This window comes from Odocoileus virginianus, chromosome 11 (genome assembly GCF_023699985.2).
Source record: "Odocoileus virginianus isolate 20LAN1187 ecotype Illinois chromosome 11, Ovbor_1.2, whole genome shotgun sequence".
Lineage (NCBI taxonomy): Eukaryota > Metazoa > Chordata > Mammalia > Artiodactyla > Cervidae > Odocoileus > Odocoileus virginianus.
The window spans coordinates 5,348,409-5,369,307 of record NC_069684.1 but is presented as its reverse complement, the minus strand read 5'-3'; the positions used below and the strand labels follow the sequence as shown (position 1 = coordinate 5,369,307).

Here is a 20,899-nt window from a genome sequence, read left to right as displayed (position 1 = left end):
AGAGTTCTCTACAACATGGTCTGAGTCCTTAGCACTATCACCCAGTCCTCAGACCTACCAAGCAGACCCTTCTGCAGCCCACTGCCGCCCCCGTCCACTCCAGAGAGGGATGGATGAAGTAGAAGCCCGCTCCACCAGCAGGGGAAGGACTCGGCTGTGGCCCCTCCCTACAGGCCAGTCCCTGGGCCCTCCATCACACCCTTCCAGGAGGGACACTCCGAGCCAGCTGCAGGTGGTCAGCCTTGGGCCCTGGGGCAGCGCCCTCCCCCCTCCGTCCACCTTCTCACAGGCGCTTGACACGCAAAGCTCACCTTTTGGGCCATGAACTCTGAGCAAGAATATGTTCTAGAACAGACAGTGTGCGAAGAGGCCCCAGCCGCATTGTTCACCCCCTACAGGGACAGCTGGACAGGCCATTCTAGGCCTTCTCCTCTCCTAGACAGGTCCCAGGAGGAACACAGACGCTCATGACCTTCACGTGTTCTCACGTTTCCTCTTTCCCAGACTTCGAGCCCTCTATGATTTCCTCCTTCTTCTTCTTCTCAAGGGTGGTTCTAGCACAGTGACCAAGGTGGGGTGAGTGACGGGCAAGTGCCGATGAGAAAGGAAAGAGACTCATCTGCTCCCTCCTCCCCTTGGCTCTCGCCTCCCCCCAACTTCCAGCAGAGAGCAGAGATAATCCGCTGATGCTGCTAGAGTGTGCAGGGCAGCAGGACAGGATGGCAGGGACCCCAGACAGGAGCAGGCGCTGGGGCCCAGGAAACCCGATAGGAGGGGTGTTACTCCAAGCAGGAAGCAGCGTGAAAATAATGCCATGCAGTACCTTAAATGAAGCTTCTCAAATGCTCCGCTAATGAGGTTTAAGGAGACAGTTACGTGTAAAATGCTAATTGATCATCACTATCATCTTTACTGTGGGTTCATAATTAATTTATTTATTCTTGGCTAAAAGGAGGGGAGAACAGCCTTCGACATGCACCCACTACTCTCTTGTCGAACTTAATATGCTAAACGCAATAGGACAGTTACTGCATGTTAAGTAAATATTCACCAGGAGTGAAAGTACTTATTTGGGATTAACTGTTATGAAGGAGATGGAGATCGGTGGCACGCCGTGTGCGCGAGCACGCCGTGTATTTGTTTAATGCAAGTTTTATTACATCGAAATGAAATCTCTGTTTAGTTACCTTCCTTCCTAGAGAAGCTGTTGAGATAAGCATCGCTCGGTTAAACACGGATCTTCCCCACCGTGCCTGGATAATGCTGAGGATTACTGGATAGGGGTCTGTTTTTCTGGCTCCCCACTAAGCCAGCCTACCAAGGGCACCAGGCTGCTCTGAACTCTTAAATGGCATTGGGAGGAGGGTTTCTCTTTACCGAACCTGGTGGGGCCCTTTCCCACCCACCCCATGCCTTAGAATTCCAGGCAAGAGGCCCCCCAAAAATCTGATTTCTTCCCTTCCTCCCATATGCTCCAGCTGCTGCCCACTCCTAGAGGCAGCCGTGGCTAAGGCAACCAGTCTGTAAATATGCTTGTTGTGACTTATGTCAGGCACCAGGGAAGCCCCCACCCCCCAAGGGGGCATTGATTTTGCACAGCCGCAGAGGGAGTGCCCGCCCCCTCTTCCCTCCAGCTCTCCTGTGAACATGAGACGTGACTTCCAACCCCGGGGCTGGTTGGCCGCCTCGCCCACCAGCTTCCTGCACTCAGCCCTTGATTAAGTGGGAGTCCAGTGTCGACTGCCGTCCTAATGAACTCATCCACCTGCCACCCCGTCGCCTGCTGCTGCTGGACGCTGCTGCTCTCACTCAGCCGGGAGCTCCGGCTCGGGGAACTCACTGTCTGGCCAGATTATCTGTCCCCTCGCTGCAAACCACAGGGAGGGAAAAGAACCACACATGAGTCAGCTTGCCCAATCAGTCCTCAGTCCTTCTCCTCGGGGGTGTTGAAGTGTTGGCCTGTCACTGCCCCTGCCTTGCCAACTGCCATGCCCCTCAATCTCTCTGCAGGACATTAGATTTATGCCATGGATATTGGGACAAGACTCAGTGCTAAGCCCTGCATTAGGCACTGGGGACTGCAGGCTTGTTCACAGAAATAGGCAGCATAGCGCTTTGAAGGGACACAACTCTTTAGAGATGAGCTCATCCACACTCTCGCTGTGTGCATGAGACTAAAGCCCAGAGCGGGAGCGTCCTTGACCCAAAGTCACACAGCCACACGGTTGAGCAAGCTGTCTTGGTCCAGCCCTGGTGTAAGACTGTTGAGTTATTCACGGTGACTGTGGTGGGGTGAGCAAACAGGGGCAGGAATGCCAGCCGTCCCCAAATCTCTGATAGGAAGGTTTGCTCTCTCCTCAGGATCGTCTGTGAGATGGGCCATGCCCTCGTGGGAACCACCTCTGGGCCTGTGCGCCTCTGCATCGGCGAGTGTCAGCCGGAGTTCATGACCAAGTCCCACCAACAGTACACCTTTGTGGTGAGTTCTGGGGCTCGTGCTGGGCCGTGCTGCTGCTGAGTCGCTTCAGTCGGGCCCGACTCTTCACGACCCTCTGGGCTGTAGCCCACACGGCTCGTCTGCCTGTGGGATTCTCCAGGCACAAATACTCAAGTGGGTTGCCAGGCCCTGCGCCAGGGGATCTTCCCAACCCAGGTATCGAACCCACGTCTCTTCTGTCTCCTGCATTGGCAGGTCGGGGAGTTCTTTACCACTAGCGCCACCTGGGCAGTTGCTAGGCTACAGGCTCCCAGAAAGTGCACATTTCTGCTCCAGACTTCTCCCAGGAAAGTCCCACCCTCCCCTTCCCTAGCCAGTGCCTCCAGGCTTCTTGTAGGCTAGGTAGGAGACTAGAAAGGGAAAAGCCTATCTTGCCCGGGTGAGTCGAGTTCATGACTAATAATGCTTATTCGGACACTTGGGAGTCCCAGGGAGCCACAGGTCAGGGTTCTGAATAAGCAACATCAGACCTTTCTTAGAAAGTGGATCCTCAGTGCAGGGTAGGGAGGGGCTGCCCTTTGTCCCACCAGTGTGATATCTTTGTCTAATTCCAGCCTAATGAGGACAGATAGCCTGAGGGACCTAATTAAAAGGGTCTATATTTATCGACATGCTTTTTTTCTGCCAGGGATATTGTAAGAGGGAGTTTAGAGGAGCCGTTTGAAATCCCACAGGGACGCGTGTCTGTGTGTGCGACCACAGAGAGGAATGTAAGAGTGAGCTGCTCTGTGTATTGGTGTGTGGCGTGCACATACACACATACACAGCCCTGAAAACACTTCTCACACCCAGGCAACAGGTGGAATCACAAAGGCTTTCTTTAGTCCTACTGAAAACCCTCTTCTGGGGCCCAGAAATCCCTTTTGTGACACTTAACCAACATTGCTTTATCAAGTTCTTCATTAAAAAGTGTTAACACCCTGCAGAGGGGGTCAAACCAGCCTTGCTCAGAGTATTGAAAAATTATTAGATCACAAAACTCTCTTCTGTCTAAAGCATTTTACTGCTGATTTTAGGTTTTCCAGTCTCTACCTTGTTACCTCAGCAACTCCGCCTTATCCTTGTACCAGTCTTCTCTTGGGTTGGAGGGTACCATGGACTTCCCAGGTGGTGCTAGTGGTAAAGAACTGGCCTGCCAGTGCAGAAGATGGAAGAGACGTGGGTTCAGTGCCTTGGTCGGGAAGATCCCCTGAAGAAGGAAATGGCAACCCCCTCCAGTAGTCTTGCCTGGAGAATCCCATGGATGGAGGAGCCTGGTGGGCTACAGTCCACAGGGTCGTAAAGAGTCAGACACGACTGAAGCGACTTATCACACACACACGCATACACACATGCTCGGCGTATATCTGCAGCCCACCTCCCCCATCTGAGGGTCTTATGTGAGAAGGAAACTCAGAAAGACTAGATGGAGAGAGAGTGGTAGAGTGACGAGCAGGAAGGGCTTCAGAGACCATATCGCCCTCCTCCTCTCTTAACAGAGTGGCAAGCAAACTGATTGCCAGCCCAGACTGATTCAGAAACTTGCTCCAGGAGTGAGTAGAGCTTGCTTGCATCGCATCGCTAGTGAGTGGCTAGTACAGACTAGAGTTCACGTTGTGTGCTTGTTCAGTTAAATGCAGCTTCCACTCCACCCTGCTGCCCACTAGGCAGAAACAGTTTCTTGCTGATGCGTTCTAGGTCAGTGACGTTTCTTTTAGGCTTCAGGGTGATTGTTACAATTTAATGAGCTTAGTAGGACATCCCAACCAACCATGGGCCATCCTCCTGGTGAAGGTCGGGGAAGCCAACATTACTGACGAGTGCCTGCCCCAGGTGCCCTGCCGTGCCCCTCTCGGGCTGAGGGAGGGCTGGAAGGATGTGAGCCTGGACCATGAACGGAGACTCTTGGTGGCCCAGTCCAGGCAGGGATGCTTTATTCAGCCTTATCGATTTTGTGCCAAAAAAATCAGTACATGCTCCAGATAGAGAAGCATTCTCAATTGTTCTCAATTTGTAAACTAATTGGTAGATTAGTCAGTGTCATCTCTGCCTTCCCATCAGTGTTATGAGCAGAAGACTCCCAGGGGAGTTAATTACTTGCCAAACGTGGCCTTTCTGCCTTCCCTGGATACGCCCGGAGCCTCTTCTTAGAAAGGGTCTCAGCTCCAGGGTAGGCAGAGAGTTTGGAGTTTTCTCCCTTCTGTCTTTAAGTCTAGCCAGGGTTTCTCCCTTTGGGCAAAGCCTGAGCCATGATCATGTCTCTGCTTCCTCCCAAAGAACCCTTCCGTGATGTCACTCAACCCCATCCGAGGGCCTGAGTCTGGAGGCACCATGGTGACCATCACGGGCCACTATCTCGGGTCTGGAAGCAGCGTGGCCGTTTATCTGGGCAACCAGACCTGCGAGTTCTACGGGTGAGAGGGGCTTGGAGGAGCTCTGAGACTGTACGTATGCAGGCTGTGCACACATATATGCACATGCATGTGCGTGTTCACATATATGCCTGCCCCACCATCTCCATGGTATGCTTCACATCCTAGCCCCAAACCCTGTTCCAGTCGCTGTGAGAAATGCCTGCCAGTAGTCAGTTTGTATCGCATCATAAGGGCTAAATTGTCCTACGAACACTTGGAAGTGAGGACCAGGAGACCTCCTGAGGAGGGCTGCCAGGAGTGCTCAGTCACCATCAGGATGGAGTGTTCTTTAGGTCCCCACCGTGGTGACTCCAGAAGCGTGGCCTCTGTCCCCACGCCACGCACAGACGCCTCCTTGGGGCATCTCGCGTGTGTTAAAATTGAAACCTACGATTTGGCAGGTATTCCAATGAGACACTGGGGGTGTAGAGAATCCAGAGAGAATTCTGAAGGGATCCCTAGATGGGAACCCAACTTGCTCAACAACATGCTGCTTGGATCATACACTGCCTGAGGCCAAGGACTGTTTTCTGTGTTCACTTATCTGCGTCATAGATACTCCATGTATCAGCTGATCGACCAGACTCCAAGCACTGGCTAAATAGTCCTGTTTTAGAAAAATCCAGAAAAACAGGAGTTCCCTCAGAGCCCAAGGAGCCCTGCCCCTGCCCCACCTCCTCTAACCCCCTTCTCCAGTTGGCTGCCTCCCTAACCCGACCAGAGTTGGAGCTCAGGTAGAAAGAGACACTGATGCACGCTGCTAAGGTATGTTCCCCAGCCTGGAGTAGAACAGGAAGATGAACCCCCCTCCCCTCGACTGGGGGAAAGCCCCTTCTCAGGCCAGAGGCCACCCCGCTTGCCTCGGCTCCTGAGCCTCCTGCGGTCTGCCTGCAGGCGGTCCATGAACGAGATCGTGTGCGTCTCACCCCCGTCGTCCAACGGGCTGGGGCCGGTCCCCGTCTCCGTGAGCGTCGACCGGGCCCGCGTGGACAACAACCTGCAGTTCGAGTACATCGATGACCCCCGTGTGCAGCGCGTCGAGCCGGAGTGGAGCATCGCCAGGTGAGGCAGCCGCGCCCGGGCCCCTTCCAGCCAGCGCGGCTCCCCGAGCCCGCGGGGAGCGTGGGGGCGGCTGGGGAGAGCTGCCGCCTCACCCAGCCTCTGCTTCTTCCCAGCGGCCACACGCCCCTGACCATCACGGGCTTCAACCTGGATGCCATTCAGGAACCGAGGATCCGCGTCAAGTTTAATGGCAAAGAATCTGTCAACGTGAGTACTGGCGCGTCCACCCGGGCCTCAGGGAGCGCGGCCGTGGGTGCGTTCGGCAAGGTGACGGGTCTGTGTTAGCACTGGGGCCTTCCATTGCCGGGGCCGAGTCCGCAATCATGTCCGCAAACATCGTGCGTCGTGCAGTGCTCTTTATAATTACAGCATGACCGTTTCTCGTCCGAAGGTCACGACTCGGTGGGCTGCAAGGGCACGTGACTCCTTATCCCAGCGTGGCTTCTGAGCCTCAGATATGGTGCCAAAGGGCTCCTGCTTTCTGCCACGTTCCCTTTGAGGTCTGATAAGAGGAGTATGAGAGGGTGAAGAAATTCTGGCTGCCGATTCAGATGTTTTCGAATTAGAAATAGGACGCTGCCATCTATTAGCTGTACACCCGTGATAAAGTCATTTAACCTCTCTGATCCTCCCTTCCCCGGCTAGAAATGCTGATGATAAGACTCCTCGTGGATCTGTAACATGCAACGAGGCTGACACTTGATAAACGCTAGTCACTGCATGCAGATAATTCCATCCTGGTTGCTAAGATGATCAAGCTGAACATTTCACTTCACTCTCCTGGGCAGAGCCATGTAATTTAATTTTTTTTTCCCCACTGTGGATTTTTGTGATGTTAAAAAAGTTCTCTCTCGTAAGAGCAGAATGTCTGCAATGTTGTTATAAATTTTTTAGTTTGTTCTGCTGGCTCCATCTTTCTCTTTTCAGTCAATATGCTCTGAAACGTTATTGTATTCATAATTACAGTCCAGGAGATGCTGTTATGGCCATCATTTTTCACATGAGTTACTATTATTACTGCTTTGACCTTCTGGAGATTGACGAGGCTGAGATGGAGATGGAGAAGGTGGCGTTGGATCGACCCTCTTTTTCCTGACACGTTCCCAGCATGCTTGAGGCTTCCCTGGGAAACACAGAAATACACAAAATGACAGACTGCCAGAAGGCTAGATCTGGAAAGGTCTCAGAGATCATCTGGTCCAAACTTCTCCTTGTGTAGCTTAGAAAATAGGGCCAGAAGGGAGTAATGACTTGCCCCCAGACATGAAGGTGGCAGGTGACGGGGCCAAGCTCAGTCCCCAGCCTCTGAGTCTTCGTAGCTAGACTATGTGAGATGCTGGTGGGCTTGATGCGCCGCCACCATGCCAGAGACGTGGGACACCAGTGTATCACCCCCAGCGCCCCCTGTGGTAACAGCTCCGTGGGCTAGAGAGCACGTGACTCATGTCGCAGTGGAGAGCTTGATACCTGAGCGAAGGGACTGTGTCCCCGCTCCACTTCCAGACTGAGGCCACAGCCCTCTTCCACCTGCCTGCCGTCTCTAGGAACTGGCCAGCCTGGGGAGAGGGCACGGTCCCTCCAGGGTCAGCAAGACCCCAGAGGTCAAAGCAGCAGAATACAGAAAATAAAAGACACAGTTGGTCTAGTATAAAGGGGATGTTGTAGGATGAGTCCATGACCTATCATGAAGGCCAGCCTCCAAGGCTGCATCGTTAGTCCCCAGGAAGCTATTGAAGGGAAGATGGAGCTGGGAAGGGCCGCCAACAGCTGACACCCTTCTGCGAATGCTTGGGTCTTGGCTGCCCTCCCCAGGACGCTCTGGCAGGAATTTCCCCAGCAGTTCCCCCCCCACCCCCCAGGACCTCAGTGCTTCAGGGAGTTAAGAAGGAGAGTCTGGGGGCCCCGAGCGCCCGCAGTGACCTGCCTGGCGTCTGCGGGCTGCAGCCTAGAGGAAGGGCCTGGGGGTGCATGTCTCCAGCAAGCCAGGCCCGGGAGGGCCTTCCCTTTCAGGGGTGCTGGGAGAGAACCGGGTGTCCCCTCAGCCCTGCCTGGAGCCCACCTCACCCTCAGGCCCTGGCACTAACCCCTGCCTCTGGGTTTGGAAGCAGCCCCGGGGGAAGGGCCAGAGAGCAGGCCGCCAAACCCGAAGGAATGTTTGGCACAGTGCCGATGCAGCACCGGGCAGGGAGCAAACAGAGGCCGTTTGTCTGGGGGTGATTTGCTCATTCTCATAGGAGCCTCGTCCAGGGGCACCGGAGCGAGCAGAGAGGAGACGGGGCAGGCAGGGCGGCAGCGCTCAGGCTGGGGGTCTGTCCCATGGAGCCCGGGGTGGGACCCCCAGCTCAGCTCCGCCCGTTTGACAGCACCTCTGTTTCCCCCCTGCCAGGGTGTCTCCAGCTGGCATGTGAAAGGGACACTGGGTTCATAGGGGGCTGCTGAGGGGGCCTGCAAAAGGCAGGCTGGGTGCTGCTGTCTGACGGCACGGAGCCCTCCCGAACTGTTTGGTTTAAACTCTTCAGCTCCCCGTGGGAAGGGAGGGTTAAGGCTTGGAGCGCTGACATCATCTCCATGCAAGTGTCCGCTTTTTATGCCGTCTCACACACCGTCTTGTTTTCCGAACGTGAAGCCCAGGCTTGTGTATGTTGGCCGGACACACAACACGTGTGGAGCTGCCAGGACAGCGCGTACTTGAGCAGGGTTCCCACACATGCCCCTGGCGGTTGCTGGGACACCGAGCCTCCCACAGCCCCAGCAGCTGCAAAGGGCAGGACGGGAGGAGTGGGGAGGGTTCCAGGCCGTGCACAGGCCCCGGGGCGGGGTCTCCAGTCGGGCTGCTGCCTGGGTAGCCCCCAGACCAGCCAGGAGAGGAGGGCCAGCTCAGCGAGCTGTTAGCTGGAGACCAGGGCCCCCCAGGAGGAAAGGACATTGTGAACTCAGGGGCGATACCACGGTCACACCTCCGTGGACGGCGAAGGGGCCCTCGGAGAAGGGAGACCTTGACTAGGACATTTAAGGAGGTGAAGGGTCTTTTTCATCCATCACTGTGGTCAGTAAACACTAACTGAACACCTAGTATGTACTCATCTCACACAGCGTCCCCCATCCCGTCATACACACACACATGGACACATACACACACATACATAGACAGAGATACACACACATACACACATACATATACACAGACACACATACACACAGACATATACACCACACACACATGGACACATGCACACACATACATAGACACAGATACACACACATATTCATACACATACACACACACATGGACACATACACACACATACATAGACAGATATACACACACATACACACATACATACACACAGACATATACACCACACACACATGGACACATGCACACACATACATAGACACAGATACACACACATATTCATACACACACATACATAGACACAGATACACACACATTCATACACATACACACATACATAGACACAGATACACACACATTCATACACATACACACATACATAGACACAGATACACACATATTTATACATAGACACACATACATAGACACAGATACACACACGGGCACACATGTATATACACATACGGACACATACACACAGACACAGATACACACACATACCACACACGTATACATGCATACACACATACACACACATGGACATACACATGCATAGACACACACACACGGACACATACACATACATAGACACAGATACACACATACACACATATGCACGCTCACACACGCACATACATAGACACACATACACATACACACGCAGGACACGGCTTCTGTTCTTATCTTTTCCTCAGATGTTCATGCTCCCTCATTCCCAGGCCTTTGCTACTGTTTTTCTCTGCCTGGAACTTGATCCTTTACCATCCCCCATGTCTGGGCAAGTCCTACACATTCTGCAGGTTAAATTTCATTCATTTTTTCCAAAGGAAAGCTCCCGTGAGTCACCCTCACCCTGCCTCAGGCCATGCGCATGCGCACACACACAGGCACCCCTAGAGTGCCGGGACTCCCCCGTCCGGGCCTTTCTCACTCCATCCGTGCCTTTAGCAGTGCCGCGGCCACTCCTGGGCCCCAGGCCCTCTGCTGGGACCACACAGCATCAGCTGGGCAGACCCTTGTCTCCGCCCTGGACGGGGGCCGCCTCACTGATGGCCCAGCTCCTGGGCACAGTGCCTGGCACAGCGTAGGCGCTCACTCAGTGTGGGCGAATGAAGAAGTGAAGTTACAACACACCCCTGCCCCTATACACACACACAAAAACAAGACCAACCACAGCAAAAATACAATGTCACAGCTCTTCTCCCGAAGCAAGCAGCTGGCTGGAGATGAGCCAGACGAAGCAGAGGGTGGGACAACGGCAGCGTGACCCCGCAGTGTCGCCGCTGGGAGCTGGAACTCTGCACTCTGGGCCCCGTAGGTGTGCAAAGTTGTGAACACCACCACCCTGACCTGCCTGGCACCCTCGCTGACCACGGACTATCGGCCCGGCCTGGACACCGTGGAGCGGCCAGACGAGTTTGGATTTGTCTTTAACAACGTCCAGTCCTTGCTGATTTACAACGACACCAAGTTCATCTACTACCCCAACCCGACCTTTGAACTGCTCAGCCCTACTGGAGTCTTGGACCAAAAGCCAGGATCCCCCATCATTCTGAAGGTAGGAGCACAGGGAGGCCAGACCACCCCTCTCCCGCCCCGGCCTCGTCTCCCTCCAGTGCACACAGGCTTGCATCGCTGTCAGCGCCCTGTGAAGGGAGCTCAGCGATAGACACAGACCCACTGAGTGACATTATCTTGAGCTTGGGATTCTCAAGGAGCCCTGGAATATTTCTGTGTTCTTGTGGACATTGGGCCCAAAAAGTCTTGCAGTGCGTTGGAAGCAACCATCTCCTTTATTGACCTCATCCATGGCCACCATAACTGCCCTCAAATATGAGGAGGTCACAGTCCCCGGATGCCTTCTGTCCAAGGGTGTGTGACTCCACCGCTTTCATTTCCCGGCCCTGTAGCCTCCCCTGGAACTGTTTGCTGTTTGCCCGCTCCTTCCTCTGTTTACCACTGTCTCCTTGCCTTTCATTCTCTCCTCCCTTTCTTTTCTCTTTTCCTCTCTAAATTGTGGCCGTTGGACGTCCTCTCCGATGGAATCCCTCTTTGGCTTTTGCATTGCTGCCCTTACCCTCTCTCTTTAATCTCTTCTTAAATAGGCAATTAACTTCTGTGTGCATGTGTCAATTATTCCTAATAAGATTGCTATTATCTGCAGGGCAAAAATCTTTGCCCTCCTGCCTCTGGAGGTGCCAAACTCAACTACACAGTGCTGATTGGGGAGACCCCGTGTGCTGTCACCGTGTCCGAGACGCAGCTCCTCTGCGAGCCTCCCAACCTCACGGGGCAGCACAAGGTCATGGTGAGTGAACCTTCCTCTTATTCTTTCTTCCCTCTTCACCTTGCATGGATAATCTATTGTAGCAAAAGGGTTTTCGACCTCCTCCATGTGTCCTCATCTCAAGGTTCTGTATTAAAATGGGTAGGAGCAGAGAACACAAGAAAAGAAAGGCAGGCGATCAGCAGGAAGCTGTTTGGTCTTCAGACTGCACTGTGTGGTTGTGATTGCCCCTGTCCTTTCTGAAACAAGAAGGACCGGATGGCCCGACAGCGTCTGTGTGCGTGTGTCCACGTCCAGGTCCACGTGGGCGGGATGGTGTTCTCTCCCGGCTCTGTGAGTGTCATCTCGGACAGCTTGCTGACCCTGCCCGCCATCGTGAGCATCGCGGCGGGCGGCAGCCTCCTGCTCATCATCGTCATCATCGTGCTCATCGCCTACAAGCGCAAGTCTCGAGAGAACGACCTCACTCTCAAGCGGCTCCAAATGCAGATGGACAACCTGGAGTCCCGCGTGGCCCTGGAGTGTAAGGAAGGTAAGTGGGGCCATTCCTTTGCTTCCAGAACTGCTTTCCTCACCAGCCTTATTCCCTTCCTTCTCTGAGACACCTCTCATCTTTCCTCCCTTCTCGTCCACCCCAAGCCATCAAGCTCCGTTTTGACCTCTGTTTTCCTTTGAACGTCCTTTGCTCTCGGGGCCAGAGAAGTCCTATTGCAATGCACGTAGGGAGGCCCCAGGTCTGACCACATTATTCTGTCGTGCTGTGCCCTGACTCGTCCCACAATCTGGCCACCTTCCTCTCTTTCCTGAGGCAGCGAGTGGCACTCAGTGTCCCCACGGGCAGAACCTCCTGGGCCCTGCAGCCTCGGATTCTAGAGCCCCACAAGGCAATGGCTCCTTGCGCCTGGCCGCCCTCGGAGCAGCAGAAAAGGCAGGCGAGCCCGTCCCCCTCCTGCCCGCCCCCTCCCCCAGGGCGCTGTCCCCCCGTGCTACAGGCTGAGCCTCTGAAGGCCAGGCGCAGGGCATCTCAGAGCGTGACGGTGGAGACTGTGCTTCCTCCGTCTCCCAGGCCACCGCTGCTGCCAGCTGACCAGTGTACCTGGTGTCCCCTCGGGCTGAGGACCCGGCAGACTCTGGGTAAACATCTCAGTTAGGAATCAGAGCACTCCTCCTTTTACGGCAAGCTTCAAGATCAGAACAAGCCCCCTGTGGGATGACGGGGAGGAGCTGGGCTGGGAAAGGGGACCCTGGCTCCTCCCTCTGCCAGGGCTGGGGCGGAGCAAGGAGGGCCATCAAGGGGAAGCCCCTGCTGGCCAAGGGCCTGGCAGGCAGGGCGCCCTAAGGCTGGGCTTGGTGGCATTCTCAGTTGTGTGTGTGTGTGTGTGTGTGTGTGTGTGTGTGAAAATGTATATAACATACAGTTTACCATTTAACTTTCTAATCTCTATACCCTAGTGCTCTCCTCTCCAGTTCAGAGGCATTGCATGCATGTATGTGTGCAAGCAAGTGTGCATGCTCAGTCACTTGAGTTGTGTCTAACTCTTTGCGACCCCAGGGAATGCAGCCCACCAGGCTCCTCTGTCCATGGGATTCTCCAGGCAAAAATACTGCAGTGGGTTGTCATTTCCTCCTCCAGGGGATCTTCCCAAGCCAGGGATTGAACCCAGGGATATCTTATGTCTCCTGTGGCAGGTGGGTTCTTTACCACTAGTCCCACCTGGGAAACTCCTCAGAGGTATTAAGCACATTCAGAATATTGTGCGACCCTACCCACCATCCATCTCCAGACCTCCCTCACTTTCCCCAACTGAATCTCTGTACCCATGAAACAATCGTTCCTCTTCCTCCTCTCCCTTTGGCCCTTCTACTTTCTGTCCCCAAAACTCTGGCTGCTCTGGGCATGTCATGTAGACGGCATCATACAGGATTTGTCCTTTTGTGTCTAGTTTATTTCACTTGGCATCATGTCTTCAAGGTTCATCCATCTTGTAGCACGTGACAGAACTTCATTCCTTGTTAAGGTTGGATAATTGTTCATTAGGTGTATAAACCACATTTTGTTGATCAGCTTATCTGTTAATGGCCATTTGGGTTGTTTCCACCCTTTGGTATCATGAATAATGCTGCTATGAACGTGAGTGTACAAGTATCTATTCAAGTCCCTGCTTTCAGTTCTTGTGGGCATATATGTCGGAGAGGAATTGCTGGGTCATGGGATAAAAATTCTATGTTTAACTTTTTGAGGAATCATCAATTTTGTTTCCAGAGAAGCGGTGCCAGTTAACATTTCCTCCAACAAGATGCGAAGGTTTGAATTTTCCCACATCCTTGTCAGCACTTGTTCTTTTCTGTTATTTACATTAGCCTTGCTAATGGGTGGAGCTTCCCCGATGACACTAGTCTCAAAGAACCCGCCTGCCAATGCAGGAGACATAAGAGATGCAGGTTCAACCCCCAGCTGGGAAGATCCCTTGGAGACAGGCACAGCAAGCCACTCCGGTCTTCATGCCTGGGAAATCCTATGAACAGCAGGCTCTGGCGGGCTGTAATCCGTAGGGTCACAAAGAGTCGGACATGACCAAAGTGACTTTGCACGCACACGCACTAATAGGTATGAAGTGGTATCTCCTGGTGGTTTTGATTTTCATTTTCCCCCACCGTCTTTGCATCTTGATTTATTCTTTTGCTGGGAATAGGGGAGCAAAGCAGCCTATTCAGCTCTTTGTTTGATCTGCTCAACCAGTCTCCACCTATCTCTGGCATCTGTGTCACCTGTATGACCCAAGTCACGTGGGCTTCCTTTGCTTTAGCAGCACATGTAATACATAGAAAGAAAATTCAAAATCATAGATAAGCACAGAGGAAGAAACGGGCTTCCCTGGGGGCTCAGCAGTAAAGAATCCACCTGCAGAGATGCAGTTTCAATCCCTGGGTTGAGGAGGTTCCCCAGGAGAAGAGAATGGCAACCCACTCCAGTATTCCTGCCTGGGAAATCCCATGGACAGAGGAGCCTGGTGGGCTGCAGTCCGTGGGGTCGCAAAAGAGTCAGACACGACTTTGCGACTAAAGACACACACACACAGAAGAAGAAACAGTATAGAAATCACCTGTATTCCCACCACCTAAGAAAGCAGTCTGGAGCTATCTCACTCCCTCTGGAGGTGCACACCTGTAACCCCACACACGCCCCATCTCTGCACCCCAGCCCCTCCCTCCTCCTTCACAAACGTCTCTGCCTCTCCCCTCCCCTGTCTGTTCCCCTCCTGACTCTCCCTGTCTCCTCTGTACCTTCCCAGCTTTTGCCGAGCTCCAGACAGACATCAACGAGCTGACCAGTGACCTGGACCGCTCAGGAATCCCCTACCTCGACTATCGGACCTATGCTATGCGCGTCCTGTTCCCAGGCATCGAGGACCATCCCGTCCTGCGTGAGCTGGAGGTAACACCTGCCTCCCTCGCCCAGCTGCCCACTGGGGACCTGGGGCCTAGGTTTCCTGGGAAATGCCCCGTAGCTAGGAGGGTCAGGAGTGAGGAGCAGAAATCGCCTGTAGAAGCACCAGCACCACAGGGACATTTCTGAACAGGAAACTCACGGCCAAGGGGGCACCCAGGTTCTTCAGGATGATTCCAGGGGAAGGCTGGCTGTCGTTCTTTAATTAATAACTGAATTAATTAAGATTCGGCCTCATTTCCAAATGGATTTGAGGTGGCTTGAGGAAAGACCCATGATTCTGTGAGGCTTGCCCATTCATTTCTCTGTTTGTTTTACGAAAGATAGTACATTAGGGCAGAGCAGATGGAGGGGAGGGGAGTAAACCCAGCTAGTCTGATGGGGTAGCTCCTGTTGTGTCGGATCCTTGGCGCAATCGGATGTATAGCATCCTCTCTGGAGTCCAACCCTCTGAACCCACCAGGAGGTCAGAGCAGACCGCAGACCTCAGAGACCAGCCATTCCTACCTCTCCAGGGTGGGGTGGCTTTCGGTCTCATGGAGAGAGTCCTCGAGCTGGTGTCGTCATCAGCTGAGACACCGCCCCCGGCTCCCGGGAGGGCGGGAAGCCCGTCCTCTGAGGCCATGCCCGCCCCCGCCCCCAGGTGCAGGGCAACGGGCAGCAGCACGTGGAGAAGGCCCTGAAGCTCTTCGCGCAGCTCATCAACAACAAGGTGTTCCTGCTGACCTTCATCCGCACCCTGGAGCTTCAGCGTAGCTTCTCCATGCGGGACCGCGGCAACGTGGCCTCGCTCATCATGACGGGCCTGCAGGGCCGCCTGGAGTACGCCACCGACGTGCTCAAGCAGCTGCTGTCCGACCTCATCGACAAGAACCTGGAAAACAAGAACCACCCCAAGCTGCTGCTCCGGAGGTCAGACGTGCGCCCCGGGGCTGGGGAGGCAGCCGGCGTCTGAACCGGACATGGTTCGGGGTGGGGCTGGGAGGCAGCCGGCATCTGAACCAGACGTGGTGGGGGGCAGCGCCCCTCCCCAGGAAAGCCTGTGTCCCTGCAGCGTCCAGTGCAGAGTCTCACCTTCCCTTCCCTGGGCATCTGGGCCGTATCCGCAGGTGCTGGATATCCAGTGCATCTCAGCCTGGATCCCAGCACCGGCCACTGGCTCGTCATGAGGCCTGGGACCAGTGGTGCAGCGTCTGTGCTGTTTAGCCCCCTCATGGACAAAATGACACTCATCACCAAGTCATTCTCCCTCCCCCTGTATCTCAAGTTTCACTGTCCAATGCCGTAGCATATGTGGCCATTCATTAAAATGAGATAAAATGTGAGATTCAGTCCCTCCGTTGCGCTAGCCACATCCCGAGGGCTCGGGCCCCGCAAGTGGCCACCATGTTGGAAACGCAGCAGAGGCTGTTCTCATCCCAGGGGAAGTTCTCCCTTCAGCACCCAGCTAAGGATTTGGTGCGGCCTGTGCCTTCAATGCCCAGCTTCCGGCATCTGAATCACCAGCACCTACCACCAGCCCCTCCCCAGTTGCCATTTTCCTGGTAGGGAAGAGGGTCAGAGACCTTGACATCAATCCCCCGAGCCCACGGTCTCTGGAGGCCCCGGGGATCCAGCACAGTTTTGGAACCACCTCCACGTCACCGCCTCCTCCGTAGCCTTCTCCTAGCAAGGTCTCAGGCTTCCAGACCCCACGTGGGGTGAGGGGGTAGGAAGAGTGGCTTTGTGTTATGAATACAGAGCCCCCATTCTGCCAATCTGAGCATTAGAAACTCTCATTAAGAACTGTTGTATTTAAATTAGAGCTAATCTCAGGCACAATGCAGGGTGAGGGGCTGGGAGGAGCCTGGGGAGAAAGCTACAATTTCTTCTGCCTTTGTCACTCTCTGCCAGGCCCGGGGTTGCTGAGCCACCCTGGCAAATGCCTGGGATTTACTTCGACTAGAGGGTATAATTTGCACCACGTGCAGGGAGTTAAAGTCCTCCTCCAGCATCCTCATCCCTGAGGGTCTGTCAGAGCCGCTTTGTTCCTTCCCACATCCCCTGGGATGGGCGTGGGGGGTGGGGAGGGGCGGCAACGCAAAGGGGCAAGGCTTACAGAAGCAGATCCCCTGTTAGCTCAGTGCTTATGCACACGGTTCTCTATGTGAGGGGCCAGATCCAGACCCCTTGTGTCAGCAGTGATGACAGCTCCCGGTCTAGGCACTCTTAGCACTTTTTGTATATTGACTCATTCAACCTTGACAACAACCCTGTGGGATATGATGACGACAGTGGTGGTGGTGATTATTATTAATTGTGGTTGTTATTATTATGATTAATTCCCCATTTAGAAATGGGGAAACTGAATCCAGAGAAAGGGAAACGACTTACTCGAGATCACAGAGCCCGTCCATGGCAGAGTCGAGATTTGAACTCAGTCTGAGTCTGAGTGTTTGGAGGGGCAAGTATCAGGGGCCTTCTAGACATGCATATAAAGTATTCAGACTAGGCAGGAAACCTCAGAGGGACCAAGAAACTGTATGTATCCCCCTGAGTCCAGAAGAGGGCTGGAGGATGGTGTCCTTGGCACCTGCGTCTGTAGACCCAGAGTGCCACTCCATTTTCCCAGGAAATTGAGGCTCAGAAAGCAGAAGCCTCTGGCCCAAGGCCTCGTGTCTTGCTACTGGGGTGAAGTCGGGACAGGACGCAGCGTCCTGGCTCCCAGCCCTGGGTTCGCTTGGGCCATAGTCCACCCAAAGAGCCAGGCACCCTCTTGGCGAGCCCTCCATAAAGGACTGCCGCTCATCCCCTCTCCCTCCCCAGGACAGAGTCTGTGGCGGAGAAAATGCTGACCAATTGGTTTGCCTTCCTCCTGCACAAGTTCCTGAAGGTGAGAATGGGGGTGGGTTGGGGACTGGAGGTGAGAGTGGGATGGGGGAGCTGCTCCTCTGAGCCTGGCCTTCAGGGCTGCATGGATGTCCCGCCCGCCTCCCCGTTTGCAGCAGGAACCTACCTGGCCAGGTGCCCCCAAACCACGCGGGCCTAGGAGCAGGGTCAGGAGAGGGAGGGAGGGAGGAGGGAGGCTGGGGCCCTGCCACCCACACCCACCCATGCCCGCAGGAGTGCGCCGGGGAGCCTCTGTTCATGCTTTACTGCGCCATCAAGCAGCAGATGGAGAAGGGCCCCATCGACGCCATCACGGGCGAGGCGCGGTACTCGCTGAGCGAGGACAAGCTCATCCGGCAGCAGATCGACTACAAGACCCTGGTGAGGAGGCGGGGAGCCCGGCGGGACAGCACGGACCTCCTGCTTCTGAACCCCACCCCAGTCTCTGGTGACAAAGCCAGCCTGAGGGCTCAGCAGCGAGGCCGGGAGACCCACCTGGGGCCAGTGCGGGCCCAGGGTCCCAAGGGTGTGCACGCCAGCCTGGGCTCCTCTTCCCCCATCTCATTGGGTGGACCCAAAGAGCTCAGATTGCCTCAGCTTACCCTAGATCACCCAGCATCGGGCCTGGGGAAGTTGGCATGATGGGGAAGAAGTGTGCTGATTTCTAGTGTAGAGACTTCAGGAAGGCGGGAGGTCAGCCCACCTGGAGCCACCAGGTTTAGCCTTAAAGGTTTAGCCTTAGGATGCCTGGACCCGGGATGGCAGCCTCCCCTAAGCCATCCGGGGCTACTGGGTGGAGTCCTGGTTCTTTGAGAAGTAGAGGGGTGGGCAGAGGACTCAGGTTGCCATCGGCAGATGGCTGGAAGGCAGGGAAACTGAGACGCAGACAGAGAGATGCTCATTTCTCCTGTGAGGCGGAGGAGGAGCCTGGGTAAGAGAAGGTCCCGGGGCTGCACTCCCCACCCTCAAATGACATCTTCAACTCACATCCCCCTCAATCCCCACCTGCAGATTCTGAACTGCGTCAACCCTGACAATGAGAACAGCCCGGAGATCCCAGTGAAGGTGTTAAACTGTGACACCATCACACAGGTCAAGGAGAAGATCCTCGACGCAGTCTACAAGAACGTGCCCTACTCCCAGCGGCCCAGGGCTGTGGACATGGACTTGGGTAGGAGCCCTGGCCTTGGCGGTGCCGGGGCAGACTCCTGAGGGCGCTGGGGCTGAGGGGCCGGGCTGGGAAGATGGGACACCCTGCCCAGCGGATGGCCCTTACTGGGGGCCTGGGTGGGTCCCCCCACCCAGGTGTGGGGCCGGGTGAAACACTTCTCCCAGGGCACTGCCTGCTCAGACGCGGCCACCTCTCGCAGCGTTGCCCCCACGGAGCCCTGGACTTCTTAAGTCAGCACATTGTCAGCACTTTGTCATTGTGCTTGCGGAGCCGGGTTCGCCAGGCCCCCAGAGAACGCCCAGTGGGGCGGTCCCGGCCCCTGCCCCTCACACTGCTGCCCGCCCCCTCCTCCCAGAGTGGCGGCAAGGCCGGATCGCCAGGGTCGTGCTGCAGGATGAGGACATCACGACCAAGATCGAGGGCGACTGGAAGAGGCTGAACACGCTCGTGCACTATCAGGTGAGGGGCCTTTGCGCCAGGGGCCCGGGTCCTCCCGAAGTGCCCCTCCCGCTAAGGTTCGTTCTGAGGTCCGGAAAGAGTGTTCCTGTCGCCCCCATCAGCCGGGGAGTCCCTGGTAGCTCAGCTGGTAAAGAATCCGCCTGCAGTGTGGGGGACCCTGGTTCAGTTCCTGGGTCGGGAAGACCCCTTGGAGAAGGGATGGGCTGCCCACTCTGATATTCCTGGGCTTCCCTGTTGGCTCAGCTGGTGAAGAATCCACTTGCTAGGCAGGAGATCTGGGTTCAATTCCTGGGTCGGGAAGATCTCCCGGAGAAAGGAACAGGTACCCACTCCAGGATTCTTGTCTGGAGAATCCCATGGACTGTAGGAGCTGCAACATCCCACGGGATCATAAAAAGTCAGACACGAGTGAGTGACTAAGCGCAGCACAGCACATCTCCCCCAACTCCTCCCTGAGTCCAGAGCGGTGATTCTCAGCCCTGGCTGCTGATTAGAATTACTGGGGGATGTAAAAGCACGAGTGTCCAGACTCATCCTGAGAAACGGACTTAAGTGGTCTGGGGTCCGGTGGGACCTTCCCATCCCGTACAGAGTGTAACTCTTCTCATGCAGAAAAATCGCATCTTTCAAGAACGGTTCAGAGGTGTCTGCCACTGTCTCTGACTTCTGGCTAATGTGGCTTACCTTCCACTTCGCGCCTGCAACGAAGCAGGGAATTGAGTCAGTTTCTGCCGCTTACCAGCTGGTGTCCTTGGGGAAGCTGCTTAAGCTCTCGCTCTTCTCATCTGTAAAATGGAGTTAATGGTGATCCCTGCCCGATGAAGTGGTGAATAGACTGAATACAGTAGGTAGAGCGTTCAGCGCACCAGCAGACAACACTAAAAGAACAGTCAAAAAAGAAAAATCCCAGCAAAAGAGCAAAAGATGCGAGAGTATCAACTCTCACTCTGCTTGCTTTGCAGGGTAACCGCTCACAGCTGGGGTCTCTGTAAGATTAAGCACAGGTAGGCTGCTTGGGATTCGAAAAAAATACTAAAATAGAAGTTGGAAAGGAGAGTCAGTGAGGGAAATTAAGCCAACCAGAGGAAGCGCCTTGGGCTGCAGGAGCCTGTGGGACTGCTTGATTAATAACATCGCCCTCTGTCCCTGCCTCGTGCAGGGACATGGCATGCTGGGCGCTCACGCACTGAGGTGCCAAGAGCCGGGAGGCTGGGGGTCCTGAAGGCCAGCAGGACCTGGCTGGGAGCCTCTCGGCGCACACAGAAAGCTGGGGGCAGAAACCCCAAAACAGCCCCTTCCAGGCTCCATCCTCCTGACTTGCATTCGCCATGCTGACACTTGGCCTGGACCCCCATCCTAAATGGAGAGCCTTTGGTATAGGGGGAAGAGAAAAGGATTGGTGAGCGCCATTTAAACCCCTGCTTCCCCACTCACCGGTGACGCGACTTTAATCTCCCTGAACCCTGAGCTCTTCATGAGTAAATGGAGACACAGTCCCGAATTGCGAATGTGGTTGGGAGCGTTAGAAACCACAGATGAGGTTTACCAGGATGTATGGACCTCTCCATAGTAGCCATG

The 20,899-nt window shown here is 54.9% G+C and overlaps 1 protein-coding gene across 1 annotated transcript in view; it reads left to right on the top strand.

Annotated features, from left to right (window-relative positions):
* The window catches only part of PLXNA2 (plexin A2), a 226,216-nt gene that overhangs the window by 194,256 nt on the left and 11,061 nt on the right, over positions 1-20,899 (top strand). Inside the window, exons 14-26 of the mRNA XM_070473856.1 lie at positions 2,362-2,479; positions 4,754-4,890; positions 5,785-5,952; positions 6,066-6,159; positions 10,407-10,646; positions 11,253-11,396; positions 11,673-11,907; positions 14,669-14,811; positions 15,467-15,735; positions 17,629-17,695; positions 17,926-18,072; positions 18,703-18,862; positions 19,218-19,321. Of these exons, the coding sequence (XP_070329957.1) occupies positions 2,362-2,479; positions 4,754-4,890; positions 5,785-5,952; positions 6,066-6,159; positions 10,407-10,646; positions 11,253-11,396; positions 11,673-11,907; positions 14,669-14,811; positions 15,467-15,735; positions 17,629-17,695; positions 17,926-18,072; positions 18,703-18,862; positions 19,218-19,321 (2,026 nt within the window). The remainder of the gene's footprint in view (positions 1-2,361; positions 2,480-4,753; positions 4,891-5,784; positions 5,953-6,065; positions 6,160-10,406; positions 10,647-11,252; positions 11,397-11,672; positions 11,908-14,668; positions 14,812-15,466; positions 15,736-17,628; positions 17,696-17,925; positions 18,073-18,702; positions 18,863-19,217; positions 19,322-20,899) is intronic.